This window comes from Dendropsophus ebraccatus, chromosome 1 (assembly GCF_027789765.1).
Source record: "Dendropsophus ebraccatus isolate aDenEbr1 chromosome 1, aDenEbr1.pat, whole genome shotgun sequence".
NCBI lineage: Eukaryota > Metazoa > Chordata > Amphibia > Anura > Hylidae > Dendropsophus > Dendropsophus ebraccatus.
In genome coordinates, this window is record NC_091454.1 from 162,426,740 (window position 1) to 162,442,917 (window position 16,178).

Consider the following 16,178-nt stretch of genomic DNA (forward strand, 5'->3'; position numbering starts at 1 on the left):
TGACATGCGACAGCGCGATTGCTGCAGCGTGTCATTACCAGTGAGGTCCTGGCTGCTGATTGCAGCCGGCCCCCACCTGCTATGAAGCGCACTCCGCTCCGGAGCACGCTTCATAGCCGGAGAAACACCCAGGGCGTACAGTTACGCCCTATGTCGTCTGGGGACAGACTTCCATGGCGTAACTATACGCCCTGGGTCGTCTAAGGGTTAAAGGTTATGCCAAAGCAGAGCACTGCACCTACTTAAAGGGGTACTCCATTGAAAAGCCTTTTCCCAGTAATTGAACACATTACAAAATTATATAGAGTAACTTTGTAATAGGCTTCAATCACCTATCTGCCCCCCTTCCCTTTCTTTTTCCCCTTTAACCTCCCGACAGGAAGTGAAGTAAACTCATTCTTACCTAATGACTGCTGACCCCAGGCTGCTCTGTGGCAGCCATTTTGTGACAATGACATCATCAAGAGGGAAACTGGTCTAAGCCCTGATAGGCCAGCCTCCCTTTGTCAGATGACTCAGGTTGCTCAGCTCTGATTGGCTGAGCAAGCTGTAAGCCATCTAACAGTTGTACAGAGTCAGTTAGACATCACAGGAGACAAAGTGCAGATGATGTCATTGTAACAAAATGGCTTCCACAGAAATGTCTGGGGTCAACAGTCCTTAGGTAAGAATGAGTTTACTTCACTTCCTGGCGGGAGGTTATGGGGGGGGCAGATAGGTGATTGAAGAGTACCCCTTTAAGAAGACAGCAAACCAATGGGAACTCTATGTATAGACTGGAGCAACCTAGTTGTGATCAGTGTAAGTTTTCTTGACAAAGATCCATAGGGTGCATGTAAGCACCTGGATCCCCTGGCACAGACATCTAAGACAAAATTCCACTTGAACCTTGACGTGCAAGAAAATCAACCTGCAGGGCAACATAGGGAGATATCAGCAACAACAGCTAATGGCTGCTAGCATGGTAGAAGATTATAAAACAAACGGGACATAACAATATGTTTACTGTCACAGTGGTCACTGAACAGCATGAGAAGACAGTTTGCTGTTGTAAAAATTAGTCTCTATGAGGATGGGTTTATACATTTTTTTCTTGCATTTTGAAGATCATTAAAACTTAAATACGGCCATATTTTGGTATCATTTTACTGTGTATGAACATAGCCTTAAAGAGTCACTGTCATTGACAATAACTTTCAACATGTCATAAGGCATCTCAAAAGTTATTGATCGCAGTGGGTCTCACTGCTCAGACCCACTGCGATCAGGAGATATAGCCAGAGAGAGAGAGAGAGAGTGGTGTCTGTGCCATCTGCTCCCCAGCCATATGTCCCGATTGGCTAATTCCGACAATGTAAGTCTATGAGTCTACATTGTTGGAAGTAGCGAGTAGCCGGGAGTGGATAGCATTGAGACCTGCTGCAATCAATAACTTTTGAAAGGTACTTTTTGAAGTTTCTTTACTTGAATTCCCACCTGGTCATCAGACCGGGCAAGGATAGAGGCAGTCCGAGCTGGGCTGTCAGCTTGTTAAAGAAATCGTACAATACACAGCAAGTTCCATGCACATGTCCTATTCACTTTCAGTAGTGTATTGTCTCCTGGCTACAGTTCTGCCATGATTTGCAAAAAATTGCAGGTCATTATGACATTATCTATTCTGTACTATGAATGCCACCCTAGTGTTGCTATAGTTACAATGGGCTGCAGGGGCCCAGGCTTGGTGAACAGCCCGAGGCCTATGATGAAGTTAATCCGCCCCTGCATGTAATGCATCTTTCCAAGCCGGCCTAAAGAATGGACAGGGGTTCAAATTTGCAGGTACCCTTTAATCCAGTATAATTGTGAATACTTCTCTATTAACTCAATATACAAAGACCTGCTTGTACTGTACACGTAACCAGTCACAAGGCTACTGGAAAACATTCATCAGAAAGTACAGCCTGTAAATATATTACTGGTTTTGTACTGTGTTGTTGTTTTTGTTTGTTTTGCCTAGTTACTGTTTTTTTTATATAATCTATACAAAACCACAAGACTTGCCTTAAAACCTAGCACCAGGCAATATTCCTACTGCAAACTAAGTGCAGAATTCACTGACAGAAAACATTACATTGTCCACTAAGCCACAATATTCTGCCCAAGTATGTACAGTAATTCTTAAAATCAAGGCGTTGATAGTTTTATGATCTGATGATATCTCATTTATCAGGTTTAGATACATTTCTGTGTATGGACAGGCACAGGAGAATACCAGAACAATGTATAGTATTGGAATAAGAAAACTAGTTATTAATAAAGTAATATTTTATGCATTTAAATATTAAGGGGTAATTTTGGGGAAGAAAAACATGTTTTCCAATCAACTGATGTCAGAAAGTTATACAGGTTTTTAAATTACTTCTATTTAAAGAACTCATGTCCTTCCACTGCTTATTAGCTGCTGTATGTCCTGCAGGAAGTGGCAGAAACTGACCAGAATAGTAGAGATTTTTTATGGGGATTTCCCATACAGAGGTGGCAGCATCGAGTGTGCCAGACTGGAAGAATACACCACTTCCTGCAGGATATACAACAGCTGATAAGTACTGAAAGACTTAAAGGGGTTATCCAGTGCTACAAAAACATGGCCACTTTCTTTCAGAGACAACACGACTCTTGTCTCCAGTTCAGGTGTGGTTTGCAATTAAGCTCCATTCACTTCAATGGAACAGAGCAGCAAGCTGGAGACAAAAGTGGGGCTGTCTCTAGAAGAAAATGGCCATGTTTTTGTAGTGCTGGATAACCCCTTTAAGATTTTTTTAACAAAAGTAATTTACAAATCTGCATACCTTTCTGACAACAGTTAATTGGGGAAAAATTATACTGGAGTACTCCCTTTATTTTTACACCACCCCCAGCCATATATAAAAAAAAAATTATGTCCCTGAAAAAACCCTTTAGGCCGGGTTGACACGTTGCATTCTGGTGTGCCTATATTCTAAATCACCATAGCAGAAAATGTAAAGTGCAGCCAGAGCCGCACTTCACATTGTCTGCACTGTCAGTTTTCTGCAGCCACAATTCAATGAATAGCGGCCACACAAAACTGACATGTCAGTTTTCTATGCGGCTTCATGGAATCCCGTCCGGAGTGTATACAGAGTGTATACACTCTGACCAGGATTCCATAGGACACAATGGTATTTTTAATTTTCAATGAATAGAGGCCGGTGTTACAACGTTATTTATTGAAAATTTATGTTGTGTAAACTAAGACTTAATGTGTATGATGGAAGAAGATGGAAAAACACAATTGACACACTGCTGATCATTAATCAAAAGCTGGTCCTGACTGTATGGTTGCGGTCATGGCTGACTGTGGGTCTATACCAGCAATGCTAGCAGTAACATGAAGGTCAAAATCTGGAGCCTTTGTACTACATTTTACTTAATTTTTCACTTTAAAAAATCCAATTGAAATATACGTTTCAAATTTCAAAGTTAAATAAAGTTTTCTTAGGTATCAATGACAGTAAAAGCTGGTCCTGTATCTTTGACAATGCTGCCTCTAGAATGAAGGCGTCCTATATGTACAGCAGAATGCTTATCTGGAACATAGACAGCATTAGGTTGTTAAATACAAGCTGCTACTTTCCACAGTCTGATAAAGGGCCCCATTCATGCACAAAAAAAAAAGATTATTTAATGCCAGTGTTTTTCACCCATGATATTTCTGTATCAAGATTACCCCATATACTATGTACTGCAATGGCGTAGTGTTAAAGTCAGTGCCTAGTGTCAAAGCTGTAGACTGTGTATAGGCTGGAGATTCTGTAGAGAATTCAGTGCATCTCCGATGTTTGCAGAGCTTTACTTAGCTTGACTGTGTTTTTATTTACTTAGATTTGTTTTCTTTTTTTAGTACAGGCAGTCCATGCGGCACACAGCAGTCCTACAATAAGGGTACAGTGAGGCAGCGTTACCACATGAACTTACAAAGTGTTTCCTTCATGAATGTTATTTTATAGGACTTCACTTTGGGATAATACATGCAGAGTATATTTACTGCACCCAGGGGCACACCATAATACCACATTGATTAAGCGCTAGAGGATGAGACTCATTTACACCTTTATTTGCAGCAGGTAGTTGAAGGATGGATACAACGGCCAACAGTCTGATAGATGTCATTAAAGAAAACAAATAGTAATTCTAATGTTTATATCTATAAAGAGTCAATATTCTATTCTAGTATAAACTACTAAGATTTTTGGAAAGGAAGTAGGGATGACAGAAAAAAAAAAAAAGAACAAATAGGTAAGGGAGAAGGGGGATAACGCACATTATCTATAGTTGACACAGATGTGAAAGCAAATACATTGAAAGAATCAAATAGTAAACCTGAAATAAACTTTATAATGTGAGAACAATCCTTCATGTCAGAGGGGAATATCTACCAGCTATGCTACTGATTCTATGCTAAGTAAAGGAGCCATGTCATCTAGGTAGCCTCATGTTGTGGAAATTACTACAATGTGTTTAAAATTTAAAGCGACTCTGTACCCACAAACTGCCCCCCCCCCCCCAAACCATTTGTACTTTTGGATAGCTGCTTTTATTCCAAGATCTGTCCTGGGGTCCGTTCGGCAGGTAATGCAGTCATTGTCCTAAAAAACAATTTTTACACTTCCAGTCTTGTGTTAGATTGGTGTGGCCTAGAGTGTCTGTGCCGTAGCCTGCACCACCCCTCCATCCCTCCTCCCCGCCCTCTTCACCATTAGGAACACCCCCAGGCAGGATTTCTTCTATTCCTCACCTGTCTAAACACTGCACATGTGCTGGATCGTTAAGGCACCTGTGAAATTGGCTCCAGTGCTGCCACTCACATTTTTCTGCTCTGGTCCCCTGGTGAGTGACTGCTTCCTGGACTTCAGACGTGACAGTGCCATGACGTCTCGACACCAAAAAGCAGATGCAAACCAGGGAACTGAAGCAGCAGAATGCAGATGGCAGAGCTGGAGCCAGTGAGGTAAGAGGACGTAATTGTTTACACCCCCCCCCCCCAAGCATTGCCAAAAAAGGGTCCCAGAATGGAATACCCCTTTAAATCATTACATTGAGATGTTGTACACTATTAACAATAATGGGTCTATTCTAAAGACACTTTTTTTTATAAGAATCTGAGCATACAGCATGCTTTTAACATGAAAATGTCCATAATATATTCTTGATTGGAAAACACACTAAATATAGTAACTACAATGCATATATTTAGATTGTGACGTGGCCTTTTGTTTATAACTATTGTATAACTGTTTATAAAATAATTTGGTAGTTCTAGTCTTTTTAATTTTATAGTTCTTTTCCGTTCATTTTAGAAAAGACAATGCCTGAAGTAACTATATAAAATGACGACAATAAAACCATTGTGCTGAAGTGATGTTTTATTATGGAAATACATTATCCAGTTGAGGGACATGACACAATGTTACTGAATATAGAAGTAAAGAACAATTCTGATGGATAGTAGTGTTTTCAATGATTAAATTCAATATAGAATGACTGGTGATGACATCAGGTATCTGAAGGTGTACTAAAGATCTGAATTTGGGGCAGGTTTGGGAGTGGAAGATTATGATTTATCATAAATATTTTAACCATTGCAGTTTTTGTAGGGCTAAAAATTTTATAGAACAGCTGAGCATTTTACAATCTTTTGGAAGATGTGAAAAAAGGATGTGAACTCTAGCACACCCTGTGAAGCATAAATTTCTTACCAAAAGAATATGTGCTCTGTACATTAGGTCAATAATTACTCACTTTCTTTGGAAATTTACCAAGCGACTCCACCTTTTAAAATAGAGCTCACTGTTACAGCGTTAGGACCAGGCCTATGAACAGCAGTGGCTCTTGATATATACCAGTGGCTTATGTTTTACCCCCAAAAGAATTTGGCAACAAAAGCTTGGATCTCATATCTCAACATTTTCAAAGGTTAAACAAGAAAAAAAATTGTTTGCAGAACTAAAGTTACTAACTCATACCCTATGTAAATAGTAACGCGCTCTGGAATTTTTAATTAGTTTCAGTTTTTAAACATCCAAGTTAGTTAATGACAAGTCGAATAAACATCACGATACTAACGCCTCTCTGAACTGCACTTCCACTTTCGAGTATTTCATCCTTTCAACAACTTTCAGAGCAGTAAAGCTGAAGCCATAAACCACAAGCTCTAAGAACCTAGACTTCTCCTTTCCTAATCCTACACCCATGACTATTTAACATATGTTCCTGTCTATCAACCATCTTGTTTAACCAACATTTTTATTGGCTTGATGGCAGTTTAACGTTATGTGTCTACATTATGTCTCATGGCAATCTGTGGATGGTCCTTTATGTTCCTCAGCCCAAAGTAATACATTTTTCTGATGTTAGCAGATGCAGTTGCATATATTTCATCTTACAGTGTGAAATTGTTGGCCAGAAGGTTGAAATCATGGTAAAAAAAAAAACACTATAGTTAAAGGGGGTTTCCAGGAAAACGTTGACACTATGCCTCACTGTGCACTAAAACAAGTCCCGCCAGCACGCTCTCCAGCTCTATCTTCCAGTTGTCCCTCTGTATTGTTCTTCCTGCTTCTGATGATGTCCCACTCCTGCTCAGCCAATCACAGAGTAGAGTGGGTGAGCGGAATGTAATGGAAAGAAGCAAAAACAACACAGTAGTGGCAACTAGAAATTATCACACCTGCAGCATGGGGGAAACTGGGAAGGTACGTATGTGGGTGCTTGGGTGGGTGGGGACCCTCTTTAAGCAAAAAAAAAATTTTTAAGTTAATCCTCTAGTGTAGAGAGACATTTAGAGGTTATTAGCATAACATTCTTAAATTTAACATGCAAGAAATAACCCAAAAAGTGACTAATAACACCACACCATTTGTTTGATTAAAAAAAATATAAGTTAATTGCCTATCCATTTCTACCTGCCTGAAGCAAGCTGTCTCAGCTTTATCTTGAAACTACATTTTACCTGTAATACGAACAACAGCCTATATCACTTCCCTCCTTGGGTTTATGGCCTTGCACTCTTCATCTGATTGACACCTTCTAAGAGCTATCCCTAGCGCCTGACCCTTACATTCAGTAACAATTTTAGTAATTCGATCATCTCTGCATAACTGCAGAAGCCCATAAAAACTCTATAGATCATGTGCCCCCCCCCCCCCCCCAACACTGGCCAGATTTCCCATGTACCTTGCATATATATTTGCTCATAAATGTTACTTTGCTTTAAAAAAAATATATATATATGATCTGTCATAAAATGGAAATGACTGCACGTAGCTTGCAGCTTTTACTGTGCGAGATCTGACTGCATACATGCACACCCTGCAGCCAGCACACCACATCTGTCCTTGGAAATACTGTCCAAGAATTATCTTTGTCCAACATAGTGATGAATCCAAACAATGATGTACTATGAATTAAGTCATTCAAGAAGAGCAGATGCTTGAGATGGGTGGCAGTAAAGAATGCAGCACAATATTTCCAACAGTTTGAGAGTACACACATAGCTACCGTAGCACTATGTAAATCACTGGATTGACACCATCGTGATACTAACCATTTGTTTCATGAAAGTAAATATACTCTACGGATATGAATGTCATTGCTCAGCTGTAGCAACAAAGTATATTTAGAGGATTCTAAAGGAATCAACATGGAGACAGATGTCTTACCACACTGATCTGACTCCAAAGAATTCAATGTTTTTTGAGCCCTATGGGGAAGCATGTACATAGTAACAGCCACAAAGATGGGATGTTCTGCTGTCATCTGTCAAAATGTATCTATGTTTCTATGTTTTTACAATTTAACTATTGAAGTAAGCTAAATATAAAGCTAGAATCCATCATAGCTATCATTAATTACTTTAGGTTGTATACAATGTAATTACTTTAGAATGTATACAAAGTAAGACATCCCTTGAAAATAAGACTTAGTAGAGGTTTTGCTGAATTGCCAAATATAAGCCCCCCCCCTAAAGTAAGCAAAGTTTTGGTTGGAAGTATGCTCACCAAACAGAACACCAGGGCATGAAGCTGTGATTCTTTTTAGCCCGCCGCCATTGTCCCCTACCTTCACCATCTGTTGCAGAGCAGCTGCATGCAGGACTTGAAGATCATAACCTGCCGCCAACCTTAATGTTCCCTTCCATGGCCATCACTTGTAAATGTGCAGGCAAGGCATCAAGAGACCCATTGCCTTCCGCCTTCCACATTGTCCCCTACCGCTAGATTTAGAGCTGTTATCCTGCTGCCCGCCACCATGCCATAAACTGTCCCTGATGTGCTGTACGAGTGTACTGTGGTGAGCTCCCCCTGGTGGCCAAAAGCCACTATACCTTACGTTCTGTCCCTGCTGTGCATGTGACATGTGAATTCTTATTCATGAGGGAAAAATAAGTACATATATACTGGACCTTTTATTAGCAGGTTGGGGTCTCAATAGTTACAGTAATCACCAATCCCACAAGGCCAGAAGGCCTTGGGAATAAAGTCCCCCTTAGGGAACCTGAGGATATTGTTGTTGCAGAAAACATGTAGAAGGGGCTATTACTAGGGTTTTAACCAGCTATGACATCATGCTCTGCCTCGACCCAGTCACCGATTGACTGAATGGGCATTTCTGAGGTGGGTCGTGACATCACAGGACTGGGACAAAGGGGAGACCGGTGTGTGACCGTAAGTGATGGCCCTGTTCTGCAGGGGCACAGGGATTTGTAATTATTGGAGATGAGCGCAACTTGAGCATGCATCAGTCCAATTGTTCGGCATTTGAATACAGGTATCTAAAGAATTTGGCTGCTGCCCTAGGAAGTCTAGGAAAACATGGATACAGCCATATGCTGTAGCCATGTTCTCTTGGCAGCCCTTCATCAGCCAATGGTATTTAAATGCCAGACTGGAGCATGGAGACTGGAGCATGCTCAACTTGATCATTATGTTCCCACCACTAATGCTCTGTTTGTTTTTTTAGAATTGTAGTTCTCCATTAAACCACTATTCCTAACTGAGCTGTTAGTTCTGGTAATGCAAACCAATGAACCTCCACACCACTCCAACAGGTATTTTTGGTGCAGTTCACAAAGTGAGAAATGAATGTTAAAGAACGATTTCAACTTTATTACTAAGAGCACTACATGTTTCAGATCCTTTCTGGCCTCTTCATCAGGTGCTTCATCAGGTCCTGGTAATGGGCAGAGCCATCTAGTGAGACAAGGTATCCTGCTATGGGTCTAGAAGTGGCCATAGTATCTTAATTTTAGGTATGAAATATATGAAACATATGAAAAATTTTAGGTTCATCTGAACATTATCAGCTTGAGGAAATACTATTAATCTGGGGTTAGAGGACTGTAGTCACAAGTGTACCACCAAAGATATTACAAGCAGTTACCTTGCTCCCATAGATGACATAGGTATCCTAGCAAATACACCAATGATGTGTTTTCTATTGCCTATGATCTTCAACTTGGTGATGTTCTATAATTATTAAAATTCTAAAAGATTTTATATAGAATACCAAAACGTCAGTTTTGTCCTTATGTTCATGGCAAACCTATTGTCAGTTTTCAAGTTCTTTTATAATGGTTGTTTTAGAAAAAGGATTTAGTAGAGATTTAATTGGATTTTTGCCTTTCATAGTATGGAATATTTTACTGCATATGGTAAGAAACATAAAGCTTACTTTACTCTATTATCATAAATCTTTATAAATTTGGCAGCTTGCCTGGTGAACCTCCTTTCCTAAGGGAAAGACAAATCTTCCACAGCTGAAGATTCATTGGCTTATCCAAACACATGAATCTCATGTATGCGGATCATAAATCTGGGGCAAAAGAAGAAAGTACTTGAGTGGGTTGTAGCTTGAGGGTCCCTCCCACACAATAAAACGATTAAATATATATAAGATGTACAATGTGTTCAAAGCAAGGAATTGTGCTTTTTATATGGCTTCTGTGGGGAATGGACTTACTGAAAGGTTAGTGGGTTACAATAATTTTAGTGTCAAACATATCAATTTTATTTGTAAGCAAAGAAAGCTTGTACAGCAATCAGTGGCCCATATGGCCAACTCTGAATAAACAGAAAAAAACAAATAATACATAACATGTCCAGTGTACTGCAACAAATAACATAATAACAAAATGTTTGTTCCCGAGACAAGATGGGGGACAAAGCAATTGGGTCTCAAAGGGAAACATAGTAGGATATATCTATAACATGAGAAGAAGTGAACCAGGGGGACCAGGTCTTCTCGTATAGGGCCACTGTATCACCGTGGATTACAGCTATGGGAAGAATATGGCAGTGAGCCTTTTGCGGCATAGAAAATCATAAAGCTTGGTAAATTTCTTGTCGAACCACCAACAAAACACATGGGGAGACATACCCGGGGGAACGGAGGGGTTGCCAAGTACAGGTAGCATGGGAGAGATACAATAATTTTAAATAGGCAGCCAGGGCACTATTTCTATATTACAAAAATGTAATGATCAGAGAACCAAGAGAACAACTAAAACAATAAAAGGATGTCTATAAGATCTAATAGGAAAGGGTACAATTATATCAATTGGTATCAAATATTTGATGTTTCCCCAATTATTCTCCACTCAAAACCTCATTACGAGATTGTGAAAAGAGAATTTTAAAATTTTTTGCAAATGTATTAAAAAGGAAAAACTAAACTTCTCCATAGACGTAAGTATTCTGAACCTTAGCGATGACACTTGAAATTTGGCTTTGGGGCCTTCTAAGATTTGAAAATTCCCTCCCCTGTCTATATAAGGTCTCACAACTGAGACCTGTCTGTAGAGCTTAAACACAAGAGCCCCAGACATCTTTAAAAGCACAAAAAAATTCTAATGCACTAAAAGTGCCTAAGAACACAATGGCCCCCACAATTCCACAGCCTTTAAAAATAAGATAATAAGATTGAACCAAAATTTTGACCTCAATTCTAAGTGTCATGCCTAGGGATAATCCTGTGAAAGTCCTTGATTGGCCCAAGCACCATCCTGAATTGAACCCAACCTCTGAAGAGACCTGAAAATGGCCACTGACGGGGACTGAGAGGATCTGTAGAAAGGAATGGTAGAAAATCCTTATGGCATCAAAGCCAAGACTGTAGGCTTTAATTACAAAGGTCACAAAGTAGTGAGTAAATGGTCTGAATACTCATGTCAATGCAGTATTTTAGTTTTTCAATTTCAATAAATTAGCAACAATTTCTAACATTCCATCCTCACTTTGTCATTGTGGATTACTGAGTGCAGAATGATTGGGGTAAACTTTTTTATATATATATTTTGGCAAAGGGCCACAATAAAATGTAAAAATAGTAAAAGAGTCTGAAGACTTTCCAAATGCTTTGTAAATAGAATTTTTACTTTTACTTTACTTTTTATTTTAACTTTTTTAACCAATATAATATATGTTGGTTTTACTAATCATTTTAAGGCTAGGTTCACACTACATAAATGCCGTGGAAATCATGGCTGTTGTTACAACAGCCGCAATTTCCGCGGCATTTACATAGTGCTGCAGCCTGAGGGAATCCCGGCCGGAGTGTATACACTTGGTATACGCTCTGGCCGGGATCCAATGAGGCGCCATAGAAAACTGACATGTCAGTTTTCTGCGGCCACAATTCAGTGAATAGCGGCCGCAGAAAACCCTGTCAGTGCACACAATAGAGCGATCGGCTCCGGCCCCTTGCTCTATTGTGTGCTGTGGGGAGTTCTGATGCGGGTGCGCACAGATGCGCCCACATCAGAACTCTGGGGGCCGAAAGATCATCCGTCCGGGTTGATCTTTTCAGAGACCGGCAATTCCATGACCCGGCCGGGTCACGGAACGGCCGGTCTCTTACGCCATGTGAACATGGCCTAAATATGTATGTTGACAAATTCCAAGAACTACAGATTTTCCAATTTAAGCATCATCACATACATTTCAATTACCCACATATAACCTATCACAGTAGATGCCCAGTATTACCAAGGGATGGTGAGGGTACAATGACTAAAATTACTTATCACTGAATTGTACAACAATTAAAACATAACCTTTATTAAATGACTACTTAGGTAAAAAGACAACAACTGCATAGCTCAGTAACCAATTCCAGCCCTGTCCCTTTTTCTCAATAAACACCAACAGCAGATGTAACGCATGTAACACATGTTCAAGTACTACAAAAATAACACTTATTCAGAGCTCACTACAAGAATACCCAATAGCGCAAACCCAATACATTTCCCTGCAACTCATCAAGGGTTAATTTGGAAAAGAATAAATATCATTAGACAATGAGCATAAAAGGATACTCATAATAAACTATGTGGTGGATAAGATTAATAAAATGTCAAATAACAGCCGAAAAAAAAGACCGTTGTACAACAGCCGTTGTTATAAACCAACATTTTGATGGTGTGTGAACATAGTCTTATAGGCACATATTTTAATTATGATACAATTCAGTGATAAGTACCAACATTGTAGAGAGATAAATACACTTCTTTGCCAGACTACAGTCAAGACACTGCCTACTTTATACTATGCTTACTTTACAGTAATGTAGTAACGAGAAGATAGTACCTCTGTTGTTAAGGAGGGTCTTCAGTGCAGTTCTCTGAAACATTTAAAATGTTTTGCAGGAGGCACCAATAAGCACAGAGAAGAAGGAAAGGAGCAGAAAAAGAAGATAGTTATATACAAAAAGTGAAGAAAGAAACACAAAAGTAGAGTAATAAGTGGAAAACGAATTTCTGAAATAATAGGTGAGCCAATAGTGTGGAAAATAATCAAATATTGTCTACTTCTTAGACAGGGTAAACTTAGACTAGACAGTCTGACTAGACTTTTTAGAGAGTGTAAACTTAGACAGTTTGGACCTAAAATCGTTGGGCACCAACTGCGCATCGCTACGTGTAATAGTAATGCACAGCCGACAACTGATGATTTCCCAAACACCTGACACCTTACCTCTCCCCGCTCCTGGTCTGGCTGACAGGCTGCTCAGCCAATCACAGGCCACAGAGGTCTGGGCCTGTAATTGGCTGAATGGCCTGTCAGCTGACAGGTGCTCAGAAGCTGCTGCCACCAGGATCGGGGAGCTGCGGAGGACAGGAGAGAAGACCGGGAGCAGGGAGAGGTAAGGTGTCAGGTGTTCGGGCAAGGGCTGTATGGACATCACTAACTATGTCCATGCAGCCCTAGCTGCCCGATTAACAGGCCATCTAGCAGATTGGCACTTGTTTACTAAAATGATCAGGCCGTAGTTGGCCTGTGTAATAGGACCCTAACACAGTAGGAGGAATAAATAGAACTGACTAGGCCAAAAATCTGGTGCAGTTGTGCCAAAAAAACTGACATGACTTGCACCTTTTTTTTCAATGAGAGTTTTTGTGTTCTCCATGGGAAGCGGTAAGAGAGCTCTTGCTGTGGCTTATCTCTCCCAAAACAAAGGGGTTGAGCATGATTTTCCACCACGCTTGACCCCCTATCTCCACCCACAGCATCTGTCAGTGGACGGTTGGGAGAGCCCCAACATTAAATGGTTTGGACGATTAAAGTCTAAGGTGTACGGGAACCTTTACAACGTCTGTCTAAGAATTACAGTTTTTACTTTTTCCCCCTATGTACTGTATGTTTTTTTCTTGGGATGTTCCTTTAAGCATCAGCACAGAGACAAATACAGAAGGACATACTTGTAACAAGCTGTTTTACAACTGAAAACATGTGCTACTGTTTTCTTATTTGAAGTGAAGCCATTGGCTTTTCTTATTACACGCTTTTACCTTTATTTATAAAATGGTTAATGCGCAGACAAAGTACAAATTTCTTTTGTGGGAATGTGAGACATAACAGTTATATTTATAGAGCCATAAACTATGATAGCTGCAGTCTCCTAAAAGATTTAACAATATTAAATGAAAAACCATCTGACCTTGTTATACACCATAGACCCCTATAGTAATCTTATGTAGGATGCACAGGTATTGTGGCCGTGACACAGGCACTAAAATATGCTTCCATTATGACCATCTAAAAGCAGCATATGGCCAGCTTCGTACACATTTAAATAAAAGCTAAATACAATGTAATTTTGAGTGAATTAAAACAATGTGTAAAAAAAAGTCTGTATTTTGCTAAAGCAGGTGGTAAATAATGAGCATGTTTATTACTTGGATGGTTGTAATCAATTACAGTCGTTCTATTGGGTGTGTGCACTTCAGGTCAATGTCTCAATGGAGCGTAATATTAGGCTATGTTCACACAATGTATTTTTTTATAAAAACAAAGGCCGTTGATGCAAGTTAAAACAGCAATTATTGTCATAAAAAATGTGCTGCATTGAAATCAATGCAAAACAATGGCCGTTGTTTAGACAGTGTGTTGCACAACGGCCATTGTTCAATATAGCCGTGGAAATAATTGACACATCAATTATTTCCCTCCGTTGTTTCCAAACAGCGGTCGCAGATATTTGACCGTTCACACACTCTGTGGCTGTCATGCTAGCCATACTGTACATGGAAGTCAATGGTTAATTGACTTCCAGACACACCCATATGGTCAGCAGTTTATAATGGGCTTTAAACAATGTTCCTGCAGCCAATATGGCAGTATCTGCTGCAGGAATATGGTAAACATGTCACAGTATTTTTGCTCAGTATTTTGGTCCTCATATTGCAACCAAAACCAGGAGTGGATTGAAAACACAGATGGCCTACGTTCACACACTGTTGAAATTTAGTGGATGGCCATCATTTTATGGCAAATAATATTTTATTTCATTACAACGGCCGATGTTTTAAAATAACACCAATTATTTGTCAATAAATGACGGCCATCCACTTAATTTCAACAGTGTGTAAACATAGCCTTTCTGTGTTTTCAATCTACTCCTGGTTTTGGTTGCAATATGAGGAGCAAAATACTGAGCAAAAATACTGTGTGTGAACATAGCCTTACAGCGTGAGAACACATCCTTATATTGAAAATACGTCTGTATTTTGACCTCAAAATTACTACGGTATTTTTCTTTTATTGAGCAGTGTGTAAACATAGCTCCAGTGTTACATGTATACAAATAATTTACAGCCTTGTCTCATTGCGTTGTAACAGGTAAATGTAACAGATAATGTCTGGTAGCACATAACTTATACAGTATAGTGCCAGCAGTGTGGCTATATACAACCTCTCTTACCTCTTTCACACTGGGGTCCTGTAAAGCCATATGTGCAGGCGCATCTATTTGGAGCCACGCATCGCCCACCATTTAGACATCCATGTTCACAGACAGCTGTAAGAAACAACCATAAAACCGTAAAGCTCTACAGTGTATCCATAAAGACGTATAAATGATGTAACTGGGTGCAACAAGTATTAAAAGTATATATCCTGGGACTGAATTTTATCAACAATTAACATCAACATCTTAAAATGAACGTGTCCTAGGAAATTACCTATTGTTTAATTAATTTTTTTTTTTTTTATAAACCTTTTTCATGGATTTTTAGTGATGTATTTTGCTAATTTTACATTTTACTATCAATATTATAAAATAATCCTGAAATCTGGTCTCTAAACCTAATAATACCTAATAACGTAATAATAAGCTGAGACTTCCTCCTCTCCACAGATCACTCCTCAGCAGTCACTCACTACTATCACAGAATTACAGAACACCCAAAGATAGATAACACAGGATCCACTGAACCCTTCATGTGTTCTTTTGTGATCACCTCATTATCACCATGGGTAGGTTTCTGTATGTATAGATAACACAGGATCCACCATAATACACTACACCTCCCCTAATCCCCTCCCTGTACATTGATTACTTCACAGATCACAGAGCATGCCCAGAACACTGTCCCATAGAAGTCAGTTTGTCTGCTCCAGCTTTCTAAGTCCTTTTTTTTCTCTAACAATAACCACTATAGATCAGGATTGCCAACCTTATTTTTATCTCGATAAAATATTGAAAAAACAGGGACAGTCTACACACTGTAAAATCATGAATCATAGCCATAACAACTGACATATGTTCATAGTTCAGAATACTGATATCAACATGTTAGATGCATTTCCTGTGAACTATAATAATTACAATCTTAATAACAA

General features: G+C 39.4%; 1 protein-coding gene and 1 long non-coding RNA gene across 4 annotated transcripts in view; one reads left to right on the forward strand and one right to left on the reverse strand.

The window, feature by feature from the left end:
• Positions 1-16,178, reverse strand: part of FBN1 (fibrillin 1) — a 199,078-nt gene that overhangs the window by 136,625 nt on the left and 46,275 nt on the right. For all 3 annotated transcript variants that reach the window (XM_069983105.1, XM_069983095.1, XM_069983085.1), the window contains exon 6: positions 15,259-15,354. In XM_069983105.1, the coding sequence (XP_069839206.1) occupies positions 15,259-15,354 (96 nt within the window). The remainder of the gene's footprint in view (positions 1-15,258; positions 15,355-16,178) is intronic.
• LOC138800912 (uncharacterized) overlaps positions 1,721-16,178 on the forward strand; it is a 30,644-nt gene continuing 16,186 nt past the window's right edge. Inside the window, exons 1-2 of the long non-coding RNA XR_011364541.1 lie at positions 1,721-1,821; positions 12,704-12,826. This is a non-coding gene — a long non-coding RNA (uncharacterized lncRNA). The remainder of the gene's footprint in view (positions 1,822-12,703; positions 12,827-16,178) is intronic.